The sequence below is a fragment of the Halichoerus grypus genome, chromosome 7, assembly GCF_964656455.1.
Source record: "Halichoerus grypus chromosome 7, mHalGry1.hap1.1, whole genome shotgun sequence".
Classification (NCBI taxonomy): domain Eukaryota; kingdom Metazoa; phylum Chordata; class Mammalia; order Carnivora; family Phocidae; genus Halichoerus; species Halichoerus grypus.
Genome location: NC_135718.1, coordinates 132,518,822 through 132,546,675, shown reverse-complemented (window position 1 = coordinate 132,546,675; position 27,854 = coordinate 132,518,822). Strand labels below are relative to the sequence as shown.

The following is a 27,854-nucleotide window of genomic DNA, read 5'->3' as shown; positions in this document are numbered from 1 at the left end:
AGCTACTTAGTATTCTTATATCAAACTCTACTGTACATTTACATTTCTTGGAGATGATTCATCATCTTGTTCCCAACCCTTGTCCCTTATACTAAAGTTCTACATTTCTTAAATTTGGTGATAAACAGTAGGTTTCAGTGCTTGATAAATAATGTTCTAAAAACATAAAAATGTTGGGGTGCCTGGTTGGCTCAGTCGGTAGAACATGCGACTATTGATCTCGGGATTGTAAATTCAACCTCCCCATTGGGTGTAGAGATTACTTAAAAATAAAAAATCTTTTAAAAAAATAAAAACATAAAAATGTTAATTTCAAAATAAGGAATGTTTTATCTTTCTGATTCATTATGATAAAATAAACCTCCACCCCCCCCCCAAATTTTTTTTCTATGCAGAGGAAAGATAAAAGTCCAAGAAATTAGATCAAACCAAACAGTTTTGGAAAAATACTGAGTCATGGTTATAAGATAATTAGTATCGCATAACATTTTCTAAACATCATCTTCAACAAAGCAATTCAAAATTCATGCAACTGACCTTTGGAACTGGTTTGGAGAATCCTACTCCTTGTTTCTTGCATGGGAAATTGTGTTGAAGAATGTATTAGTTAACATTAAATCCCAAATCTTTATATGACATTAGGATAAGAAATGAACATAAAATGAATACTTCTTTCTTAACCCAGATTTTTTAGTATTACCAGCCTGCTACCTCTCTCATCCTCATTCTCATCCTTGGTATATTCCAATGAATGAATGCTTCTTGTAAATGTGATTGACTTTGCTGAGAAATCATTTTAATAATATTAATAATAAATGAATTGTTAATCCTAAATAAATCATGAATAAAAAGATAAATCATTTTCCCTCTACCCATCTAGGTCCTTGGCTGAGACCCCTCTGTAATAAAAAGACAGATTAACAGAAGAAAAGCAAACAGAAGTTTAATAACACGTATACCTCCTGTATACGTGGGAGACACCCTGGAAAACTGATTAACTCCTCTCCCATGAAGCCACCACCTTAAACACCATTTTCAGCTAAAGACCAAGATGTTTGGCTAACGGTGAGCCAGTTATGGGAACCTATCAAGAAAAGCACAGTAAACCAGCGTAGGTTGTTATACAGATTTAGGTCCTTGCTTTCTCCATTCACAAGAGTTTGCAGAAATTGAGTCATCCTCTTCCAAGTACAGAGAGAGAGAGAGAGAGACACACTTATGGATGGAGATTTCCCTTATAAATGGAAATGTCCCTTACAAAAGGGTTAACTTCTACTAGGTTTTCAGTTTTTCCTGTGTCTGCTGTTTCTTAAAAATAACCAGCTCACAATAATCCTTACACCACTGAGGCATATTTTGGGGTAGCAAATTTGGCTCCCTTCTATAGTATCAAGCTAAAATACTAACAGCTAATACTAATAGCTTAGATTAATTTATTAGGTAATAAAAAGCCTTCAATTATCGCATAAATTCATAGTGAACATAATATGGGAATTATTCTTATGTGAAGAACTTAATGCATACAGTAATTAAGCATATTGATTATCTATACAGATGAATATAAAGATCCAAATTATGTTAGTGTCTATGCAACTATTTCTTTAGAGCTCCCAAAAAATGTATATAGATAGCAAATAGCAAACACCTAAAGCCATCTATTGCTTGAGGTACTAGGAGAATCTGACTTAACTCGTGTGTACACTGACAATATCTATGAAGTATTTAATCCACCGGAAATACTAATATGTTCTCAAAGAAGCTAAATTTCCTAATTAGGTACCATTCATTATATCCTGATGGTTTCTACTAACTTTTTTGTTTCAGAAGTTATTAAATCATTGAAAAATCTCACTTAAATTGCCCTACTGTATATAAATCAAAGGTAATGTCAAAGTTCCGGTTACAAAATATCTAGTCATCACTTTCCAGAATTAAGCAGCAAAAAGGATTTTGGGAGTTTTCTTCTGTTCTTTTCCACTATCCACATACACACACGCACACACACAACATGCATAAACACACCCATCTCCACTAACACACATACTCAAGCCATCCAGAAAAAATAAAGCAACAAAATAAAAAACACTTATGCTCTCAAATTCAGTGAGGAGACTTATATTTAAGAGCACATAAGACAACTCAGGGACAAATATGGAGAGGTAGGATCCAAGGCCACTCCAAGATGGGCCACGTTTGCATGAAGATTACTTTGAGCTAAAAAGCAATCAAAACCCAGCAGATTCAGGAAAGCTCTTTATCTCCCTCCTCAACTGCCTGAAAAGAATTTAGACAGAAAATCTGCCCCAGGAAGGGAGCTATCACCATAGATAACTACATTATGATACAAACTAGGGAGGGCAGGCAAGGAAGAACCTAGCAAAGCCTGTCTGATTCAAGTCCTCCATGTCCCATTGTTTCTGAGTGGCCCAGCAAACATTTGTTTACCAAACATTTACTCTTTTTTTTTCTTTATTATTAATATATAATGTATTATTTGTTTCAGGGGCACAGGTCTGTGATTCATCAGTCTTACACAATACACAGCACTCTTGTTCATCTCCCTGTAACTTGCTTTCCTTCCCTTGGTAGTCCCAGACCTCTACCCCTTCTCCTTAGCTCAGAATGACATATTTTCCTGTCTTTGGAAGTTCCATATCTGTATGGATTCCCTGTACATACACTATTAAATTTGATTTTCTCCTGTTAATCTGTCTCATGTCAATTTGATTCTTAGTCCAGCTAGAAGGACCTAGAAGGGGATAGGATATTCTTCCTCCCCAACAAAGACATGTTTAAAACTTTAAAAGCAACAGAAAACATGGAGCAAAACCACCCCTGCTGAAGGTTTCTTCTGGCTTCTGAAACTATGGGTGTTGTTTGCAGAGGCCCTGACTCCCTGGTGTCCATGGTCGGCCCAACCATGTTTTCACTCTGTTCATATGGAACAATCCCATGACCTGTGACAAAGGTGTGTGCCTATGTCACCTTTAAGCCAGGTTGACTAGCACATGTGCTACAGGAAAAGAGCAACTAAGACCCAGTTACCTTCCTCCAGCCCCAGGGACATCACAAGTGTCATCTGCCCGGTACATAATACAAACTCTAGAATTTAAACCCTGACTCAAACTGCTTTGGCATTTCATATAATGGTTAGCCCAAAATTTTTATTTGTGGAATAAAAACAGTATTCAGGGATTTGGAGACTACTCTAACAGTGAGTCTGGATAACTCAGCTCTTGCCTGACAGCTTGAGATAATTACACCATGCCACACTCCTCATTGTGTTGTGTGGACATGGTCTGCTGAACATCCTTGCACTGAAAAAGGGAGCAAATACACTGATTTTATATTTTTAACCTTTCAATTTGACCAGCAGAGGGACTATGGCAAGATTCTGTATTCAAAAATACTTAAACACATCTTGCAAGACTGAAAATTGCTAAAATTTGGAGGAGAGAAAAGATATTAAAGTATTGCAAGATGGAAAATAGATAGGGATACCTACTTTGCTCTCAACAGATCCTGATCTTTAAGGGCTGAGCCTTGAAGGTAGATTACTCTTTGTGACCACATTGGAATCTGCAGTACCCTTCGAACTTGCACATCCATTTCAGTAGGACACAAAATCACCACATAATAATCCTATTCAAAACAAGGTGAGCAATGGGGCAAAATCAATAATGCTGTGTTTTATATTACATAAGTAAACAGAATGTCTAAGAACATTTAGAAATATGATGATATAGAAATAAACTCCTGCTAATAAGTAAAAATTTGTGTTTAAAACCTGGACATACATTAACATGATACTATAATAAACATAACTGAGACATATAAAAATCTCATAAAGCAACATAAGGTCATCCTGACCTTTTTCAATCTTATTAGTACCATGAAGAGAAGGTAATCAGTGTATACTCAGTAGACATTTCCAACCTATGAAGTTTTCAGTTATAACTTCAGGCTGATTCTAAAATATGTAATACATACAGGACAGAAGTGCTTAAAAATCAATTCATACTTCAAGTTTTTACTTTTAGAATAGAAATTCTGATGGAGATTTATATCATTTGGAAATATTATGAACAGATAATACTGAAAAATCTCTGATGAATATCTGAAAGGATAAGGATTCATAAAAATATTGATAATACAAAGTAAATTTAAAACTTTGAGATCACATATTTCAAAATTATGACCCTTTTGAAAAAATACAAAAGTACTCTGAGTGATAAAATAGTTTAATACACTGATTATAGGAATTACAATTCTTTGGGCAACATTCACTATTTTATCATCTAAAATGTATCTAGTGGAAATTTGGGGAGTTTTGAGAATTTGCCACATTGATATCAGACAAAATAAATTACTAGGTATCAAAACCTGGGGCATCAAATTTTCCCAAAAATAGGTTTTCTTTATGGATTATAATGAGCAAAACTGCAATTACTTAATATGAATAATAATAAAAACAACAAATACATATGATGTTTCTTCAAAAATGCAAATTAATTTATATGAAAACAAAAGAATGTATGATGTAATTTAAGTATCATTTATAAATTATATTTTTAAAGAATATTTTTTAAATAGTATTTTAAAAGATCTCCAATATAGTCATGAAAAAAAAAGATCTATTTAAGGGAGATCTAATTAGATAACTCAGTACTGTTTTGATCTCAGGACTGTCCAACCTCTTGACACAAATTTATTGAGGAAATACAAGACATTCAAGTAGCTCCTTACTGTTTGGACTGAAAGTGCATTGAGCAGGAAAAGGAGATTATCTAAATATACACTGGCCCAGTACCACACAGCAAGTGGCAGAAGTATCTGAGGATTTTATCTGCATAGACAGATGAAGAGATTTTTTTTTCTGAATTATTGTTCTCAATTCAGCTAGTTATTGTCCAGTTTGGGGTCACTCATTGCTAGTATAAATAAGACCTAGGTACACTCTGGGAAACAAAAGGAAAAATGGAACTTTCAGACTTTCACATTTCTATCAGCAACACTTGATAAAACTTTTGATAATTTCAAGTGAGTAGATGATATTGTGAAATGACTTTTTCATTGTTTGATATCTTATGTTAAATTCCACTGTTTCATAAAAATGTCATTTGTGCATTACCCAAGGGAGAAAAAAAATCCATTTAATTCAAAGAAAACCTTTCTTTGTAGCATTAACATAATTCCATCTGTCTTTTAGTGTAGATACAGAAGGAAACTTAAAATACTGTGTATTCCTTAAGCATTTTTTTCTATGTTCCTGGTTATATTTGCAGTTCTTCATTTACTCTTTCTAAATTTGAGTGTATAAATAAAAATCCTCCAGAATGCAGGCTGCACCATCAGTTAATTGACTTGGACAATATGTTAGTTAGTTATGATCCAGCAAAGGCGTAACATAATTTTAATGTACCTGAAGTCTTGGGTGAGCATAGAATTCATTTAAAAAGTCCATAAGTAAATCAATCTTCAGTGAACTGACACACAGAACAACATGCTTCTCAGTTTGAGCTCTATGTCGACTATAGTTTCCACCTGACTTTTGTCTCTCCATCCACAAATAGGCCAGCTGTTCAAACTGCAATGCATTTTCCACAAATGAATAAAAAACTTTAGACATGAAAATAAAAATCAATGCAATACATCCATTGTTTATTAAATACACTCAATTTCTTAGATGGAACTCACTGAGATTCAAATTATCCGTATTCCCTTCAACAACAGACTTTTCATGTGATTGCTGTACAAGTTGCTAATGCTTCCCAGGGGCCTCAGGTCTCTACAGAAACATATTAATATGATTTTCCCTTTATATCATAACAGCACTAAAAGGTTTGTGCCTCTGCTTTATGTCCAGTAAAGCAGGCAGCCATGATGTGTCATGCACTGCGTCAAAGAGAAAAACATCAAAGGCATTTCTTCTACCTTCTTCAACCAAGTTCAGCACCCATCTCATGCAATGAGAGATACCCAACACACAAGGTCACATTCTAGTTGTACAGCTATAGTTGGTATGTAAGGGAAGTGGAGGGATGTCAGGAAGGAACACATGCATGACTGGATAAAAGTGGGAAGATCATTTTCATACCTACATAAAGGATATTTAGATATACTGTGGCCAGAGGTTTGTAATGGAAGATACAAGTTTGATTTGTATTTGCCATATCCTGTTTCCGACCTGCTCACCCATGGGCACCTAAGAGCTCACTGTAGGGAAGAGTTGGAGATTGCATCTGCTTATCTTTAGTCTCCTTTTATATCTCTGTCCCTTTGCAACCACCTTATCCACTCCCAGAATGTTGTATATTAGTTACATATCATCTTCAGATTTTGTTTTAGTTGACCAACATACGTGATCAGTTTTTATTTATTGCAATGTTTAGCTTTTATATTGTTTCAAGAACCAAAAGAAATCAAACCTTCATAAGTTTATTTCTTTGATCTATCATTCTGTAATTAAAACTATATTATCCTATGACCTTATAATTAATATAATTAAATACCTTATATTTCAAAGAAACATCTTCAAGAATTGAAATGAGATGTGAGTTATTTCAGTTGTGAATGGAGGGGGAAAAAGTCAGTTTCTAATATAATATGAAAAAGCGTTTCCTGAGACCATTTTAATTCATTGACTAGATACAATAATAACATGTGTCAATATATTACATTAATAAACCACCCTGCATTTCTTACTAAGCATGAAAGAGTTGATTTTATAAGATTTGCACATTTCTATAAAATTTACCCTGGCTCTGTTTACCTGTATGGGTAGAACCACAAGAGCAACACAGATCATGGCAACGACAAAAAGCTTGGAGGACCATGTTTCAGGGGTGACATCCCCAAAGCCCACAGTGGAAAATGTCACAATGCAGAAGTAAAGGGAGTCAAAGAGATTCAGCTTCTTCCCTATTCGTTCCAGATGTTGGATTCCACAAATGCTAAAGAAACAAACGTGCATTAAAATTAAAACTTTCAAATTGGGCACATTATTTCTCATTATTCTTTTGAAAGCACATTTCATAAAGCCATGCAGTAAGCTGGATCTTATATTGTACAATCTTTTTTTCCTCAGGAAAATATCATTTTTTAAGTTTTTTACCCACATTAACCAAATATAGTATTATTTTGATTGATAACCAAAAATTGTAGCCAAAATATCACAGAGTATACCGGAGTAGCATGTAAAAAGGAATAGACTGAATTTCATGGGTGACTAACACAAACATTTTGAATGCATGCCAGGAAACATAGAGACAGAAATTGCTAAATTTATTCCCTGTCAGAAGAGTGATAGTCTTTTTTTTTTTACAGGAAGCCATCTTATTGTATAATGTGTGTGTGTTTCATATATATATATATGAAAGGTTTGAGGAGTTAACAATTGCCAAGTCATTCTCAAGAGATCAACCATCTGTATAAAGCTACTAATGGTATAAAAGTAAGAGAGCAGCATAGAAATTGTTACAAGATGTCCCCAAAGTAGAATTGTTAAAATAGCACTAAAAATAGCACTACTACTGGCAAAGAAAAAAAAAAAGAAAAAAGAAAAAGAAAAAAAAGGAAAGGTGAGCCTTGGAGGGAGCTAGGAGATTTGCACATAAATCAGTGTATAATGGCACACAATTCAGCAAGAAGAAAAAAAACAGGTATCGACGCATATTATAATATGGATAAACCACAAAAACATGGTCAGTGAAAGAAGATAGATGTAGAAAACTACAGACTATATGATACTGTTTATACAAAATGTCCAGAAAAGAGACAGAAAGCAGACTAGTGGCTGCCTGGGGCTGATGGTGGGAAGAAGGGTGATAGAAAAATGTTCTAAAACCGGAATGTGGTGATGATTGCAGAACTCTGTAAATGCATTTAAAAATGATTGATATTTACACTTAAAATGAGTGCACTGTATGGCATGTAAATTATTCCTCTACAAAGCTGTCCAAAAAAAATCAGTGTTTACTTTTGGATACTCATTCCAACCCCTATGCACAACAAGAAGACAGCTCGATTTTGATGACCACAAAGAGGTAATATTCAATGTTTAATTTTTCTATTTTCTTTTCTATCCTTTTAAGATAATCTTCCTATTTGTCTAGGTTACATATCAAAAAATATTTAATTATCTCAAATATTAAATGTTTTTTGATTGTTTTGTTTTTTTAAGGCAGAGTCTAAGCCAGTGGATAGGTAGATAGGTGGGTAAGCACACAGGTAGATAAACCAAAGGACAGAAGAGAAATAGTAGGGTACTTGTCATCATTTTACTGCTGAGGCAGAGACTGTTCTTTTTTTCTTTTCTTTTTCTTTTTCTTTCTTACCTCCAGGTTTCCAGAATGGTTCAGCAAAATTGCCCTTGTTCTATGCTTAGGAATTTTGTGTGAGCTGCCAGGTCATATGAGTTGATTCGTATCAGTTTATTTGCTCTGCTGTCCCTATGCAATATCATAGCCAAACTAATTATAAGACTACTCAGATGGAGCCTTACTATAACCAAAGAGAACAACTGTTTGATAACAAATATTTCTGCGAAGTAGGTTTTTTAATTTTATCACAAAAATATGTATTTGAAAATGTAAACAATTTATGCTCAACTTCTACACTTCAGTAGAAAATAAAATAAGGAAGATAAATTACATAGTTTAAGGATTCAAATGTTAAAGGCTTACTATATATTGCATAACTACACATTAAGTCAGTCCCTGTTCATAGATAAAATGTCCATTTTTTAATTCAGATAAACATTATCTTCACCTAAACTAGTATAAAAGTCTCCTACTCTGCTTCCTTGTCTTCAGATTGTTCTTTTTTTAATATAACCTATTCATAATGGCCACATTCACATTCCTTAAACAAAGCTTAGAGGGGCGCCTGGGTGGCTCAGTTAGTTAAGCGTCCAACTCTTGATTTTGGCTCAGGTCATGATCTCAGGGTTGTGAGATCAAGCCCTGCCTTGGGGCTTAAGATTCTCTGTCTCCCTCCCCCACTCCCCCCTCCCCTTCACTGCAGGTGTGTGCACTCTCTCTTGCCAAAAAAAATAAAAATAAAATAATTAATTAATTTTAAAAAGCTTGGCTACGTCAATCTCAGGTTTAAAAAAAGGCACTGGATTCTTACAATTTAAGACCACTTTGTAATTCATGATGTGATAGATTATTATAATAGCTGCCAATAAATCAAGCCTTCCTATGCTTATGCCTGTTTGCAACATGATATTGCTATACTTCCCATCAAAAGTGAAATCTAGGGTGCCTTCGTGGCTCAGATGGTTGGGCGGCTGCCTTCGGCTCAAGTCATGATCCTGGAGTCCCAGGATCAAGTCCCACATCGGGCTCCCTGCTTGGCAGGGAGTCTGCTTCTCCCTCTGATCCTCCCCCGTCTCGTGCTCTCTCTCTCTCTCTCATTCTCTCTCTCTCAAATAAATAAATAAAATCTTTTTTAAAAAAAGTGAAATCTAGTTCTCCATGTCCTTGCATTTGAACAGCCTAATAACTTATTTGACCAACAAAATTTTGTAGAAATGATGGTGTGTGGATGACAGATCAGGGATCTTACAAACACCCTGAAGTTTTTGTTCTTGCTGACTTAGAAGTCTGAGATTACCATGCTGTACAGCAGCCTGGTATAATCTACTGAAGGATGAGAGGCTTGTGGAAAAAAAAAAAAAATGTCCCAACTAACAGCCAGCACCAACTGCCAGACATGAGAGTCGGCCATCTTGGATGCTCCAGTTCCTGTCAGGCCATCACATGACTGAAGCCAAGAATAACTGCAAGTGAGACCAGCAGGAAAACTATCCTGGTTTCAACCACAGAACTGTGAGAAACAACAAACTGTGCTGTGTTAAAGCCACTACCTTTTAGGTGGCTTGTTATTTGGCAATAGATATGTGGTACATACAGAATTAATTAGGCTCCAGCATCTGGATCTAATCTGGTTTTTCTCAAATTTTTCTCTCACTTTATCTCCCCTTCACTTACTATTTGGATGGTTTACCTATCATAGTATATAATCCTTACCCTCTATATCGAATTTGCCCAATCTGTTCCCTACAACTGAAGCCCTCTCTCCATAACACCTACTGTGATTCCCATTTTTTGAACCCTAGCTCAAAAATGATCTCCCTTATAAAGACTTCATTGAATCTCAAGTTCAAGGAATTCCTAGAAGTTCCTGCTGAATTCCTAGAGCACATAGGAGTTCATGTCTCACATAGGTAAACTTTTACAATAATACCTATTTTTAGAGTTTAATATTTATCACCCCAACTCAACTATTACTTACCCTACTGACACTATTTACACCTATATCTTTATTTCCTAGAGCACTTAGCACAAAGTGCTTAGTAGTCACTCATTAACTAACTGCTAAAAGAACAAAAGAACACCTGCTTAAACCATACTCAAATAATACATGCATACAAACTCCAGAAGGCAGTTCATTCATGTGTTTCTGCTTTTTATTACTTGCATAACCAACTCCCCAAAACTCAGTGGCCTCAAACTGTAATAATTTATCATTTCACGTGATTGCATGTGGTAGGTGGGAATTTTCTCGGGTTTTCTTGGGCTCATTCATGTGGCTGCATTGAGCTAGAAGTCTGGCTAGAATGAAAGGTCCAAGGTGGCCTCACTCCTGTGCCAAATGGCCAGTGTTCACTGTTGTCTGTTTGCCTTGCTTGGTTATTCTCCACGTGACCACCCATCCTCCAATAGATTCAGTCTGCTTCATTACTGTCCCAGGGCAATGATAGCAACTGAAAGTCCTCTTCAGACCAAGCTTTATCTGCCCCATTCTATTTGCCAAAGCAAGTCACTAGATCAGCCCAGATTGGAGGAATGGCTGTGGAAATAGACTCTATCTCCTGATGAGAAGAGCTACAAAATTTTGTGATCATGTTTTTCAATCCACCAAACTGTATAAGTGAGAATACTTATCACAACTTATATAAATCTTAATAAATATTATTGAATAAATCATGTTACAGTCCAAGATATTTAATTGCTTTGATATAACTGTAGTTAAAATCATGCTTGCAATCATTTTTTATAATCCTTATGTAAAATGCCATTTTACTTGACCTAGAAAAATCATGTGAAATTTTCACATATTTATCAATATCACATTTAAGATTCAAGACTTGATATACCTTAATACTCACTAAATCAATATGAAAATGAAGACACCCACATCAGTTGTTACACACTTGGTATTATTATACAAAAACAAAAATTAACATTATTTTTAAGGAGTAATAAAGGTAAATACACTGAATTACTTTTAGAGTTTTTCTCTGATTTTTTTTTTTTTAAGATTTTATTTATTTGACAGAGAGAGACACAGCGAGAGGGGGAACACAAGCAGGCGGAAGGGGAGAGGGAGAAGCAGGCTTCCGCCGAGTAGGGAGCCCAATGCGGGGCTCGATCCTGTGCCAAAGGCAGACAGTTGACGACTGAGCCACCCAGGTGCCCCAGTTTTTCTCTGATTTTGAATAGGCCTGTCAACCAGTTTCATTTAGGTCTCATTTAATGGGCCACTGCTTCTGTTTGTGGATAACAATGTCATTACATTTCAAAAAATACTGATGTTTACATATCTTCTAAGGCCATAAATATTTTTGTAATAAATAAATGAACTTAGTTCCTTCTTGCCAAGAGAAAATAGGACAGAGAATATTTAATATCTAGCCCAAGAAGATGAGGAGAAAGGGGAACCCTCCTACACTGCTGGTGGGAATGCAAGCTGGTGCAGCCACTCTGGAAAACAGTGTGGAGGTTCCTCAAAAAGTTGAAAATAGAGCTGCCCTATGAACCAGAAATTGCACTACTGGGTATTTACCCCAAAGATACAAATGTAGGGATCCGAAGGGGTACGTGCACCCAAATGTTTATAGCAGCAATGTCCACAACAGCCAAACTATGGAAAGAGCCAAGATGTCCATCGACAGATGAGTGGATAAAGAAGATGTGGTATATATATACAATGGAATATTATGCAGCCATCAAAAGGAATGAAATCTTGCCATTTGCAATGATGTGGTTGGAATTGGAGGGTATTATGCTGAGCGAAATAAGTCAGAGAAAGACATGTATCATATGATCTCACTGATATGAGGAATTCTTAATCTCAGGAAACAAACTGAGGGTTGCTGGAGTGGTGGGGGATGGGAGGGATGTGGTGGCTGGGTGATAGATATTGGGGAGGGTATGTGCTATGGTAAACACTGTGAATTGTGTAAAACTGTTGAATCACAGACCTGTACCTCTGAAACAAATAATACATTATATGTTAAAAAAAAAAAAAAAAAAGAAGATAGTAGGATGGGAGAAATGAAGGGGGGGGAATCAGAGGGGGAGACAAACCATGAGAGACTATGGACTCTGAGAAACAAACTGAGGGTTCTAGAGGGGAGGGGAGTGGGGGGATGGGTTAGCCTGGTGATGGTTACTAAAGAGGGCATGTACTGAATGGAGCACTGGGTGTTATATGCAAACAATGAATCATGGAACACTACATCAAAAACTAATGATGTAATGTATGGTGATTAACATAACATAATAAAATTTAAAAAAAGAGAGGGAAAAAAAAGAGAAAAAAAAGAAAATAAATATCTAGCCCAAGAAAAGAGTAATCCTTTTCAGTTATAGATCAAATCTTGTTCCCTCTGTGTTCACAACTCTAAATGCCCTTTAACTGTATTCAGAATAAAGGGCTCTTCTTGGACCTCATCTTCTAAGACCATCCCCTAACTCACTGTCCTCCAGCCACATCAGCCTCACTGCTATCTCTGAAATGTGCCACGTGTCACCCAAATCTTCTTTCAACTTTCTCCCTTTATTTCTAATATTTCCAATGTCCAAACAGAATCCTAAACTTCCTCTCTAATTTTGCTCCTCCCAAATTCTTCAAATCAAATGGTGGCAAATACAGCTTTCTTGTTGATCAGGTCACAATCCTAAAGCCATCCTTGACTTCTCTCTTTCTTTCACAACCCACATCCAAATCCTTAGCAAATTCCACTGTTTCTAGCTTCAAAACATAACCAGAATTCACTATCACTACTCACCACTGCTACTGCAATGATCCTTGCCATCATGTTCTCTGCCCTGCACTGCAGTAAACACTCCCATCCTTCTCCCAGGAGCCTATCACCATCATGCCAGAGTTGCCCTATGAAAACGCAGGTCAAGTCATGCTATTCCCCTACTTAAAACTCTAAGAGGGTTCCCTATATTTCACTTGACTAAAAGCTAATGTTCTTTCACTTGCCTATAGCATATACCCAATCTGACCCTTCCCTACCATGCCTTTCACACTAATTTTCTACTCTTCTCTGTGGTTCACTCTGCCCCAGCTACACTGGCATTCTTGCTTTCTGATCAACATGAGAGCCATGTTCCTTGTCATGGAACATTCTCTGGCTAGAACCCTATTGCCCCAGATTTTGTCATCACTAACTCCTCACATCTTCCAAGTCTTTACTCCTATATTGACCATTATCTATAATTCTAATTTTCCTTATCCTGCTTAATCAAAAAAAAAAAAGTTTTAGTCATGTGTTGGGTTTGGTGTCCATTGTCTATAACCCTTTATATGAATGGAGGTCTATTAGGACAGAAGTCACATGCTTTCTTCAACCATGTTGCCTGAGCACCTAAAATAGTGCCAAGCACAGAACAATGATCATAGATCTCTATTGCCATATTTAAATCACCAAGCCACTTAGCCTATTTAGATATAAACTAAATACAATTTATTAATTTAAAAAAAGCACCCAAAATGTTTATCTGACTGCTGCCCTAACTGTGGAATCTAATATAAGTAAGTGGCAAGAGTAAATACTTCTTTAGGGAGGCAGGGGAGGCAGATGCAATATTCCATAAATCTATTGACTTTCCCATCACCTTTTAATCAATATCACTTGAAATATCCAAGTACTATAAATAAGCAAATTAGGTTTTACTCTCCCTAGTAATTAGTATCTGTAACTCCAGCATTTGTTTCAGTTAGTACTACTTAAATAATATGATAAACGAAAGATTTAGAAATTGGAAATTTGACTAACTTATTGAAAGTCATCCTGCTTGGGGCGCCTGGGTGGCTCAGTTGTTAAGTGTCTGCCTTCGGCTCAGGTCATGGTCCCCAGGTCCTGGGATCGAGCCCCACATCGGGCTCCCTGCTAGGCGGGAAGCCTGCTTCTCCCTCTCCCACTCCCCCTGCTTGTGTTCCCTCTCTCGCTGTGTCTCTCTCTGTCAAATAAATAAATAAAATCTTTAAAAAAAAAAAAAGTCATCCTGCTTGCGTAATATACAAATAAATTGTGTAACTAAAAATTTGTCTTTTTATAAAATCAAATTGAATATTCAAATATAAGATTGCATTTATTTAGTGTCATTACATTCCAAATTCTCTATGTCACTAATGTATTTAAAAATTGAGTTATTGAATTAAGTTTGTTACATTTAACTATTTACTAATCAAAAACTTTACCTGAAATCCCATTCAGGACACTGTTAGTGAATATTGCAGACTTTAACACTACATTCAGTCAATCAGGTTAGTTATAGAACTGTCATAATATGAAAAGTGTCTAGCTTATGTTTTATGAAAGAAACCTACCACTCTCAATATGTGTATTACTGCTCTATGTCAATCATTCAACTAAAAAATAATTTTAGATTGTTCATATAAGCTATCTTTCCAAACAATTCAGCTACTTTTATGAAGGAATTGAAAAAGTATTATCTTCGGTGTCCACTATACTTCAATTTAAAAAAGTGTATCTTCAAGGGCGCCTGGGGGGCTCAGTTGGTTAAGCGTTTGCTTTTGGCTCAGGTCATGATCTCAGGGTTCTGGGATAAAGCCCTGCGTTGGGTTCCCTAATCAGCGGGGAGTCTGCTTCTCCCTCTCCCTCTGCCCCTCCCCACTGCTTGAGCTCTCTCTCTTTCTCTCTCTCTCAAATAAATAAATAAAATCTTTAAAAAAAAAGTGTATCTTCAGGATAGGTAGATACACAGATAGCTTATTGTTTCTTTATTATATAAATAATACTTAAGCTAGTTTTAGCATTGAAATACTCTTCATTTGCATTATGCATAAACATTAATATTTCACTTATATGTTAGCTATTTTTCCTAGAATTGTGAATGCTACAACATGCTACACAAGGATTTGCAGCTATTCAGTGATTATAATCCATTTTAATATAGATTGTTATCTTATTTCATTCACAGATGTCTTTGGAGCCATTATTGAACAAAAACTGCCTCTTCTCCCTGATCATAATTGATGAATTTCAGTTAATTATTATTTTGTGTCTGTACCCAGAAGTGATTTTAGTGATGGGTACAGATTTTCTGATAAACTAAATTCAAGAATGTGCTCAAATAGATCACACTCATAATCAAAATATCCTATTTTGCCTTATTATAAGAGATACATCTTTTCAGTCAAAGACGAAGTTAAACTATTTGAATTATATCCTGAATTGAAAGTAGTGGGAAAAAATTAATAATGCAGAATTTAAAAATAAATAATCATAACTGGTAGATATTAGTAAACACTCTTATCTTTAAATTTTATAGTTAATCAAATTTAATATTGTTTTGTGACTGGGCAGTAATATTAAAAACAAAAAAGTCTTGCTTAAAATGCTTGATTTTAGCGGATATGTAATCATAACAAAATTTTTTTAAAGATTTTTACTTATTTATTTATCTGAGAGCAAGAGAGAGAGAGCATGAGCATGGGGAGGAGCAGAGGGAGATGGACAAGCTCGCTCCACACTCAGTGGAGTGTGACTCAGGGCTGAGCCTGAGCCTGACTCAGGGCTCGATCTCATGACTCTGAGATCATGACCTGAGCCAAAACCAAGAGTCATATGCATAACCAACTGAGCCCTCCAGGCACCCCTAATTGTTACAAAATTTTTGTTTATTATCTTGTATTGTCTGCCTAAATATTTGAAATTAAATAATTTACTCCAATTTAAGATAGAAAAAATAAACCAGTGTAACACCAAGTTCTATTTATATTTTTGTTTAGTTAATTTGCATAAAAGTTAATCAGATACATTTATAGTGGTCCAACTTTGAAATGGAAAGATGCAAATTAATATAATTGTCTTATAATTTCTCTATTGTAAAAATACCTGTGAATTTTAAATAAGAAAAAAACTGATTTATATAAAACCAATAGATGCTACAAAACTTAAATGTTTTATAATGGAAAATGGATAACCTAATATCATAAAGGTAGGTCATGTTTATTCCTATAAATACATTTATGGATGGTTTACTAGTGTCAAGCATTGTACTGTATGATAGAGATGCAGATATGAATACAACACCATAGTCTACATAAAAGAGCTTCTAAAATCTAAAGTGAATGATTTTGACCACAACTTTATAATACTACTACTAGTAATACCATAAATTAATAATCAAACATTTAACTTATAACTTGATTAATGCTAATTTAGGTAAATTACTTCAGCTTTTTAAACTTTATCCTTCTCAACTGGAAAGTAAATACAATATTATCTTATTCATTTGGTTATTATGAAAATAAAATGAACTAATAATGCTTAGTGAAATGCCTGACACATAATAATGTTCAATGAATTCAGTAGTAATTTTGTAATTTAAATTCCAGCCCCAGCATAAAAGAAATAGATATAAAGCCCTTGTTTTGCACTTGACAAAAAAAATTAATGTACTACTAACAATATATTCAGGGACTATGGAGAAAAAGAGTGGTGATGACAAAGTAGCAGGTCTCTTCCTCTTTGCTGTGGATTTGATAAGAAAGTTATTAGGAGCAGAAAATCATCCATGAGTTAATGAGAGTAGCTATAATCTTGTCAATCTCTTCTCAATCCTGCAGCTCTCAACTGCTTTGGAAGTGGAAAGATGGGCATTAGGAGGGCTTCAGAAAGAAAACTTAGGCAATTTGCAAGATAAACTCACAATCTTTAACTATGTACAAAGAGCACAGTCATGGTGATATTAGCTGACCTTTGGAGGATTCACTATTATCATTTACGGAAACTGACAACTAATTCCTGGTAATGCTATCAGGGGAAAAAAAACAAGATTAAGCCACTATTTCTAGGCCAAAATGTCAATAACAAGCTAGTGACATGTTTTAAAAAGGACTACTTAGCCCTGAGACTGAGTGAAAGAATTTTTATGTAATTATGTAAAAGACTGCATATATGTACCTAATATGTGTATAAATTTATAGAGTTCACTGACCTGGGTAACTACTAAGTATATCATCATATGGTAATATTCATGATTTAAATGTTAAAATACTACTATTTGGTGGGGGGGAGGAATATTATCAAAATTTTCACTTTTTCTATTATTTTATACATACATTCATATTTACTGTTATTTAAATAGATATCTAATTTTATATAACTTATAGGTTTTCTGTTTTATGAAGATTAATTAAATATACCTATTTTTGAAACTATGTATTTTGGGAAGTAGAAAATTCTTGCCATGCATGTGTTTATGTTTTTGCATAAATGTGGTTGATATTCACAATAGTCAGCTTAAATTGGACTTTCGAAACTATTTCACAGAGCCATTCTGCCTTATAATGTAGTTTAGCTTTATGAATACCCATTTGTGATGATGTCTGTTTTTAAAAATCACTGTTACTGAATAAAAATCCTTTAGGAATTTTATGGCATGGTACTTTGGCAAGATTTTCTAAATCAAAGTGGGCAAGCACTTCAACTATACAGACTAGAGAACAAAATATGTCCTTAAATACCTACTCAGAACTTGATCATCAAAGAAATATAAATATAGAAAAATGCCCTTGGGAATTACATATCATCTAATATTTTCACAATCAATAAGGATAAGAGATTGACTATATGACTAGAGCCATGTGAAACAAATACAGTTTTTGAGAAGTATAATGTTTGATTTGGTTTTCTTTCCTTTTTTAAGATTTTATTTATTTATTTTATTTATTTATTTATTTATTTAGAGTGCAAGCGGGCGGAGGGACAGAGGAAGGGGGAGAGAGAATCTCAAGCAAACTCTGTGCTGAGCACAGAGCCCCACGCAGAGATTCACACGACCTTGAGATTAGCGGAAATCAAGAGTCAGATGCTTAACTGACTGAGCCACCCAGGCGTCCCTGGTTTTAACCAATATTTGTAGATTTTCCAGTATGATCTATAGACATCAGGAGATAAAGGCAATGGATATCATGATATAAGGTAAAGAATAACAGGGAAAATTTTGTAGGTAGAGAGGGATGAAAATTATTTCATTTTTGAAGATGTTGAATTTATCATTCCTGTAAGATATATATGTCCAATCCATTGTAATAATATATATTAATATATGCCTATAATATTAATATATACCTATATACCTATAATAAGCCATTTTTACCTCCTCTGTAAACCCTCCTTGATGATAAGTTTTTTACGGTTCCAGTATTTCAGTTCTAAAGAATACTAATTTGCTAATATAAGACAAATAATAAAGATATAAATAATGTTATTAATATTACTCCACTCCTATCTATCCTTAAGGTAATTAATATTTAGTAAGTGCCCTTTGCTTGTTAAATATTTTGTATTGTATTGCTTTAGTTTTTACTATAAACTTTTGGATTTAGTCTGGCAATTTACTACTATAGGATTTTTATATCCAACTCTTCAAAGTGACCTTGTTCTACAGTTCTGTATTTCAATATGTGTTTCTTGAAACACCAATCTGCCACTGTATATGGTTAGCCAATTAGCTAACTGGTCTGTGTTGCAAGGCTGTATACACCGGGATTATAAAGTCTCTGTAGCCATCTGTGTAAAGAACAATGTATCATTAAACCTGTATTTATCAGAAAAAAAATGGCAACTCTGGGTTAAACATTTATTTATTTAGTGAAAGACTTTTCAGATCGTTTTAATGAGTTAATGTTTATTGTGGACCTCTGAGAATGCAATAATTTTCAAAAGATTAACCAAACATACCGGCCAAAATTCTTACTTTTGAAAGAGTATCTCAAAGGATTAGGATTTTATGAACTACACTATGAGAACATTAGCTCATAGTTTGTGCTTTGTCTGAGTCTTTCAGAATCACAGTGTAGCTTAATCATTAAATGACTGGGGTATCTTTTTATCTTTGCCTGTGCCCTGAATTACACTGCTTTGGATTAACTGTTCATTAAAAGAACTTAACAGTGCAACTGTCAGACCCTGAAGTTTTTTCTTTTTTTTTCTTTAATGGAAATCAAAATATATAATATTAAAAGGGTTTCATCTCTACTTTAATCTCAATTTGATAATGATTATAAATCTCTAAATATGCATTTTGGAACGCCCTACCATTCCTTCCATAGATCCACAAGAATAAATAAGCTTCAAGCATCATTCTTTGGTCTTTACTGACTTCCTAAAAATCTAAACGTTGAACATATCTGGCAAAGTTTATAAATGCAGGCCCACAGCAGTCATACTGAGTACTGGATAAACAGAGAGAAAAAGCTTCCTCTCTCTGCTGACAAAGAAACTAAGAGAAGAGGACAAATTTTTTTCATAAGCACTGTGATTATTTGAAATGTGGATCACCAAATTGAGCATGCCATATGGAAAGGAGAACTCCAAATTGTATCTCATTAAAAATAATTTAAAATTCTACTTTTTTTCTTAACTAGAATACTGTTAAATCTCACTAAGGATAATTTTAGTTAAAGAAACTATTCAAACACTTATGTAAAAGCCATAACCACATTAACAAAAAAAAAAAAAAAAAAAAAGGATTGGGCCGCATTTTGCACTAAGTACATAGAGCCATGAAAAAAAATCATATCAAGCATTAAATTTATAATTACCCTTAGAAATAAAAAACCTAATATAAAGTATTAATTTCCTAAGTTTCACTTTAACTAAGTAGTCCTCCATTAGGAAAAGCTAACATCTTAATGTATACATTTTTAAATATTTTTTTTCTGACTAACCTAGTAAAAGAAGAATCACCAGGGTATGAGATAGAAATTATCTAAGGCTACACCAACCATAAAAGAGTGGTAAGTCTTCTTTTAAATACTTCAGTTAAAGGGATTCTACATTGTTCATTGCCATTCTTATTCAATATATTTCTTTTAACAAAATTACATTAAATAGTAGTTTGTTACATTTCCTCTCTTTTAATCATTAGTGATTTAAACAAAATAAACGCATCTGCTGAGCAGTCTTTGTAAATTACTCATAGACTCATCAGCCTATGGGCCATTACTATGATAATGCGTGCAGATGGAGGCAGGGTTTTTGTTCATAATAGGAAAGATGGAACTATAATCATGTAGTGTTTTGTTTTGTGTTCCTCAGGTTATATGCTGCACTGAGCATGTATTCATACATGGATATATTCATACATGGATGAACCATAATCATTTAGTAAGAAATGTATATTGGGTCTCAGTGTAAAATGTGCTTTCTACTATGAATTGTGAAGGAAGTAGACAAAAAAATAAGGCAGTGGGATACAAGAAATGAGTAAAACAAATTAAACGGGGTGAAAATAAAGAGGCAAAATTATTAGTCAAAAATACTAACATGGTATAGTTAAGAATCAAGTAAAATCATGATCATGTTCTTCTTGTAACTCTCATTTCAGGAGGCTCTAATTTTAAGAAATGAAACCTTTAAATGGAAAAAATGGAAACCTGTATCACCAACAGAAGGCTATTATATTTTCATATTTTTAAAACAAAATAACATGGATAAGACAGTAAATAAAGACAATGTGGTACTTAATCACCTTACACTTCTGTTAATAGATTAAAAATATGTCTTATTTGCTACTTCTTGCTTCCTTGAAAACAGGATTTTTCTCTCCTGAATCTCCAATAAAGTGCTTATAATTTTATTTTTGCTCTTTTGTAGATCATATGCATTTGACAAAGTTTTACATTTATTTGTTCACCTATTTATTGAGTATTACTACATGGTAGGCACAGAATTAGGTACTAGGGGAGACAATGGTATGGAAAAGTTGGCATGGCTGCTTCCTTGGTGGGAATTAGAGTCCAGTGAAAGAGACATAAAATGATGACTAATATAAATACACATAAATTTACAAAGGAGAGCACCCTTGCCCTCCACCTGCTACGTTTTCCTATAATTGTGAATCTGACCTATTCAGGTGGATCAGGCTTCAATGACAAAGTGATGTTTACATTAACATAAAACAAAAGATGAGTCATATTTTACTCTGGAGAGAAAAAAGGTAAAGCATTCTAGGGAGGAGGGAGGTTAGTGTGATGAGAGCAGTAGGGGGTAAAATAGTAGGACTCCTGAGCAGAGGAAAAATTAAGAATGTGAGAGGAAAATGAAAAAATGGGGAGAATCTTGATTGTACAGGAAATTTAGGAAATATTAAGAAGTTTTGTATTCATCCCAAGACACAGGGAAAATTTTAACAAGCATTAGCAAGCGGTAACGCAATTATATTTACATTGCACAAAGGTCACTCTGGTTGCCATGAGATGAATGGTTTGGAATGGACCCAGAGTGGACCTAGGGAAACCGGTTATACAGCAGTTTTATAAAGAGGTTACAATAGTTTAGGTGAGTGAGGTGATGTCTGAGAGGGACAGAAGTGGGTAGATTTGCAGGATATTTAGGAGGTAAAATCTGTGGGATTTGCTGATTATGTATTTTGTCGCAGAATAGGAGGCATTAAGAAGGACTCCATTCTTTGGAATTACCCCCAAGGAATGGACGGTAGTTACTATTTCAGAGATGTGGACAATTTGGGGAAAAAATATCATAACTCTGCCTTTGGACATACTTACATTGAGGAATCTAAGAGGGTACATCCCAGAAACAGTTGAATATAAAAGATTTAATTAAAACCCTAACAACTGGGCTAAGAAAATTTGTCTGCTCACTATTATAAGATTCTTTATGATGCACATTGTTATAACCTCCGATGTAAGGAGGAAAAGTGGAGGCATCAGACCCTACTCTTCAACAGCCTTGCGACCAAACATTACACACAGAAAGCAAGTCATAAAGCAAATTCTGCCACACAAAACACTAATTCATTCCTGTTCAGTAAGATCAAAGAGGTTCTTATTCTTTATGTGAATAACAACAAACACACTGAAAGAAAGATTCATACAAAAAAAAAATGTGAAAATATATTAAGGGCAGGTTCAGCTAATGGGCTGGTGGAATCAGACAACAGAATCCTCTGTTAAGTAAGAACAAGCTTGAAAAGGTCTCAAGACCCATGTCACCACTCCCTGAAAGGTTAAGCTTGGTTATTCTTAAAATCCAATTATGCAAGAGCAGATAGAACCAAGCAGTACTTTCTGGCCAACTACACAACTAGAAAAATATTTTTAATTCAACTTTTGTTAATTTGTAAGGATTCTGACACAAAAATTGATGCTTGAAACTGATGATAGCCTGAGAGTGTGTTCTTAATTAGTCCTTCACATGCTTATTATTATCCCTTAATTTGTATGGACAAAACACACCCCACTACCTTGAAATATGTGTGGGATTATAGAAAATATAGCTAAAATATATAACATATTCTTAGCAGAACAACATAAAATGAAAAGAAAATTGCCAAGGTCTGATCATTGAGAAAATACATCTTTTAATGAAATGCTATAGAAGATGAGGGACATAAACAGTATGTATATCAGGGAGGAGTTAAGATGGCGGAGGAGTAGAGGAACCCTAAGTTTGTCTCCTGCCTTGAATACAACTAAATAGTTATCAAATCATTCTGAACACCCGAGAAATCAGAGGTCTGAGAAAACAAATATTGCAAGTCTACAAGTAGAAAAGCGATCACCTTTTAGAAGGTAGGAGGTTCAGGGACTTGAATTCTGTGTCATACAGCTGTGTATAATATGGCGGCAAGGAAGAACCCTGCTTAAGAAGGATACCACAAAGCATTTTAAGCAGCAGAGCACAAAATAATAAAAGAAAGGATAAGAACAATATGATCCTCTCAATAGATGCAGAAAAGGTATTTGACAAAATACAGCATCCTTTCTTGATAAAAATCCTCAAGAAAGTAAGGATAAAAGGAACATACCTCAAGATCATAAAGGCCATATATGAAAGACACATCTAATATCCTCAATGGAGTAAAACAGAGAATTTTTCCCCTAAGGTCAGGAACACAACAGGGATGTCCACTCTCACCACTGTTGTTCAACATAGTACTGGAAGTCCTACCTCGGCAATCACATAACAAAAAGAAATAAAAGGCATCCAAATCGACAAGGAAGAAGTCAAACTTTCGCTTGTCACAGATGACATGATGCTCTATATAGAAAACCCAAAAGACTCCACCAAAAAATTGCTAGAACTAATACAGGAATTCAGTAAAGTCGCAGGATATACAATCAATGCACAGAAATCTGTTTCATTTCTATACATGAATAATGAAGCAGCAGAAAGAGAAATCAAGGAATTGATCCCATTTACAACTGCACCAAAAACCATAAGATACCTAGGAATAAACCTAACCAAAACTATAGAACGCTTATGAAAGAAATTGAGGAAAACACAAAGAAATGGAAAAACACTCCATGCTCATGGATTGGAAGAACAAACATTGTTAAAATGTCTATGCTACCCAAAGGAATCTACACATCCAATGCAATCCCTATCAAAATAACATCAGCATTTTTCACAGAGCTAGTACAAGCAATTCTAAAATTTGTATGGAACCAGAAAAGACCCAAAACAGCCAAAGTAATGTTGAAAAAGAAAAGCAAATCTGGAGGTATCACAATTCCGGACTTCAAGCTATATTACAAAGGTATAGTGATCAAGACAGTATGGTACTGGCACAAAAACAGACACATAGATCAACGGAACAGAATAGAGAACCAAGAAATGAACCCTCAACTATATGGTAAGCTAATCTTTGACAAAATAGGAAAGAATATCCAATGGAAAAAAGACAGTCTCTTCAACAAATGGTATTGGGAAAACTGGACAGCCACATGAGGAAGAATGAAACTGGAGCACTTCCTTACAACATACACAAAAATAAATTCAAAATGGATGAAAGACCTAAATATGAGACAGGAAACCATAAAAATCCTAGAGAGAACACAGGCTGCAACCTGTTCAACCTCGGCTGCAACAACTTCTTGCTGGACACATCTCCAAAGTCAAGGGACACAAAAACAAAAAGGAACTATTGGGACTTCATCAGAATAAAAGTTTTTGCACGGAAAGGAAACAATCAACAAAACTAAAAGGCAACCTACAGAATGGGAGAAGATATTTGCAACTGGCATATCAGATAAAGGGCTAATATCCAAAATCTATAAGAAACTTATCAAACTGGACACCCAAAAACCAAAAAATCCAATCAAAAAATGGGCAGAAGACCTAAACAGACATTTCTCCAAAGAAGACATACAAATGACTAACAGACAAATGAAAAAATGCTCAATATCACTCAGCATCAGGGAAAGACAAATCAAAACACTGTTGGTGGGAACGCAAACTGGTGCAGCCACTCTGGAAAAAGTATGGAGGCTCCTCAAAAAGTTAAAAATAGAACTACCCTATGACCCAGCAATGGCACTACTAGGCCTTCATCCAAAGGATACAAAAATTGTGATTCAAAGGGGCATATGCACCCCAATGTTTATATGAGCAATGTCCACAATTGCCAAAATATGTAAAGAGCCCAAATGTCCATTGACAGACTAATGGATAATGAAGATGTGGTATATATATATAGATGTGTGTGTACATACACATACACACACACACACACACACACACACACACACACACACACACCCCACAATAGAATATTACTCAGCCATCAAAAATAATGAAATCTTGCCATTTGCAATGACGTGGATGGACCTAGAGGGTATTATGCTAAGTGAAATAAGTCAGTCAGAGAAAGACAAACCATATGATTTCACTCATGTGTGGAATTGAAGAAACAAAACAGATGAACATAGGGGAAGAGAAGGAAAAATAAAATAAGATAAAAAGAGAGAGGGAGGCAAACCATGAGACTTTTAACTATAGGGAACAAATTGAGGGTTGCTGGAAGTGAGATGGGGGGATGGAGTAATTGGGTGATGGGCCTTAAGGGGGGCACATGATGGAATGAGCACTGGGTATTATATGCAACTGATGAATCACTAAATTCTACCCCTGAAACTAATAATACACTATATGTAACCAAATTGAATTTAAATTAAAATTTTTAAAAAGTATGTGTATCTGCATTTGTGTGTGCATGCACCTAATAGTGCCTCACATGCCCACACATATGCTCATAACCTCCATGCATATGTAAATGATTCTTCATGTAATGTTCTGACTTTAATATTGGGAAATATTAAATCATATTTAATATTGGATTATTGGAAATATTAAAGCCAGTGACTTACACTGGCTTTCTGAGTCCCACCATGACATCAGATATCCTTTCTAAACATATCTCTACTTGACTCCTTAATAATAGAATCACACAATAAGGTCAATAGTTCCACAAATCATATTCCTTTTTTCCTTCTTTTTTAAAGTTTAATTTTCAAAAACAATCAAAAAAAGCACAATTATCTATTTTAATTTCCTCTTTATTCGCACCTCTTCCTAACCATTAGTTTACTTAAAATAAAAAGGTATTCTCAATAGGAAAAGCTTCATGAATCAAGTTATGAACAGTTCAAAGTAAGTTCTACTGGTTGCAAAGAATTTTGCATAAAAAACCCAACTGTGAAAGCATTACTTTAGTGCCATTGACTAAAGTATAGCTTTTATTATTTTTTTAAAAGATTTTATTTATTTATTTGACAGAGAGAGATGGAACACAAGCAGGGTGGAGTGGGAGAGGGAGAAGCAGGCCCCCTGCCGAGCAGGGAGCCTGAAGCGGGGCTCGATCCCAGGACCCTGGGATCATGACCTGAGCCAAAGGCAGACGCTTAACGACTGAGCCACCCAGGTGCCCCTAAAGTATAGCCTTTAAGTAAGACAAATAAGGGGAGTTGAGGTCAGTGAAGTAAGCAGGGACAGATTATAAATCACTTTATATACAACACCAAGGAGTTTATATTATCCTGTAGACACAAATGAAAAACTTTAGGCAAGAAAATGAATGATGTGATCAAATCGAGTAGTGTTGAGGTCATTAATAAAAGTCTGCTGATACCCTGAATGGTTACTCCTGCTCCAAGCAGCAACTATATTTACACTAGACTCTTAGTCTCCAGGCTGACAAATCACCTTAAGACATTACCCATGCAAATCATCTAAGTGAAGTTACAGCTGTGAGCAGAGACCATAATGGATATAAAAGAGCTACAAAATTTAGTCCTCAAGCATTTTCTAAGTTGTGAGCTCTTGACTCTGCAATTTACTCTTTTTTGCTTGAACCTTTTTCTTCTGATTCTGTTCATAAAAGTGAAGTACCTAGTCAGTAAAATATTAGCTTTACACACCATTAATTCCCATTAGATAAAGATACGTACATACTTACAGTTGATAAAAGTAAAATATGTATGTATCTGAATTATCTCCAGGAAAGGTTTGATTTAGCAATACATTTCCACATTACTTTTTTTTTTATCAAGAAATTAGTAAGATGAAGAGGGTAGGGTCCAAAATGGGCCACTTTGGCATGTGTAGTACTTTGTGCTGAAGACAGAGACCCTGCAGGCTCAAGAGAAACTTTTGCCCCTCCCTTAACTACATAGAAAAATCTAAGTTGGGGGTCTTTCCCAAAATAAGGGTTTACTAGAGATAAGTTTTATCTGACTAACCCATCTCTATGGAGAGACAAATATTTATTTACCAAACATTCACTCTTTTTCATCTTCCTGTGAAATGCATCCCTTCCCTTTGAAGTTCCAGACCCCTACCCCCTTTTCCTTAGTTCAGAATGACATATATACCTCATTTGCCTGAGTGTCTTTGGAATTTCCATGTCTATGTGGAGTGCCCCTACCTACAAAATTAAATTTGATTTTCTCCTGCTAATCTAACTCATGTCAATTTGATTCTTAGTTCAGCTAGAAGGACCTAGAAGGGCACAGGACATTCTAGCCACAGACACACCCCCTGAAAACACTTATTTATATATCCTTGTTCATGTGAAACATGAAATGGCACCAGTAAATATCAGCAAATTTAAGCGGTTTACACTCATTTAACATGTTCCCACAGGCATGTATTGCTAGGTGCTACTACATAACAAAACCAATCCCTAATATTTGGTCTCTAGTCAACAGTTTCTGAAAATCAAATAAAGGCACAAAATAAAGCTTTATGTTATTCTATCTGAAATGGTCCAAAACTAATTAGCTACTAAAATAAAAGAGAACATACAGCTTACCATGTTACTTCACATTGTAAGGAGTGAGAATTACTCTCACAGCAAAAGTGACTCTTATTTTTATATAATAATTTACTCAAGTCCAGCTTTTAAAATGTAATACTAATATGTCATGTTCATTAACAGAAAAATTTTGCAATAATGATAGCACTTTTACTTTTATAATATTCAATCACTGCTTAAAATCAATTGAAAAATTTCCTCTTTCCAAGAGATGGCTAAGTGAACATATGCCTATTTCATAGAGTATAATATTCGGATAATTCTGTAATACACAAATATAACCATATGTGACTAAGAACACTCTTGAGAAGTATCTGATCAATTCTTTTGGTTATTCGACTAACATTTCCGCTGATGTTGCATTTAATTGCTCATAACCTAATGTCAAATAGACCAGTATCTATGTAGAATGGTCTCCTAGGTAAATAATCATCTTTCTTTTTCACTGGAAATTACAAC

The 27,854-nt window shown here is 34.8% G+C and overlaps 1 protein-coding gene across 5 annotated transcripts in view; it reads right to left on the bottom strand.

The window, feature by feature from the left end:
- KCNT2 (potassium sodium-activated channel subfamily T member 2) overlaps window positions 1-27,854 on the bottom strand; it is a 375,975-nt gene that overhangs the window by 184,265 nt on the left and 163,856 nt on the right. For all 5 annotated transcript variants that reach the window (XM_078078345.1, XM_078078342.1, XM_036084475.2 and 2 more), the window contains exons 9-11: window positions 6,773-6,953; window positions 5,423-5,587; window positions 3,506-3,642 (exon numbers count right to left, since the gene is read on the bottom strand). In XM_078078345.1, the coding sequence (XP_077934471.1) occupies window positions 3,506-3,642; window positions 5,423-5,587; window positions 6,773-6,953 (483 nt within the window). The remainder of the gene's footprint in view (window positions 1-3,505; window positions 3,643-5,422; window positions 5,588-6,772; window positions 6,954-27,854) is intronic.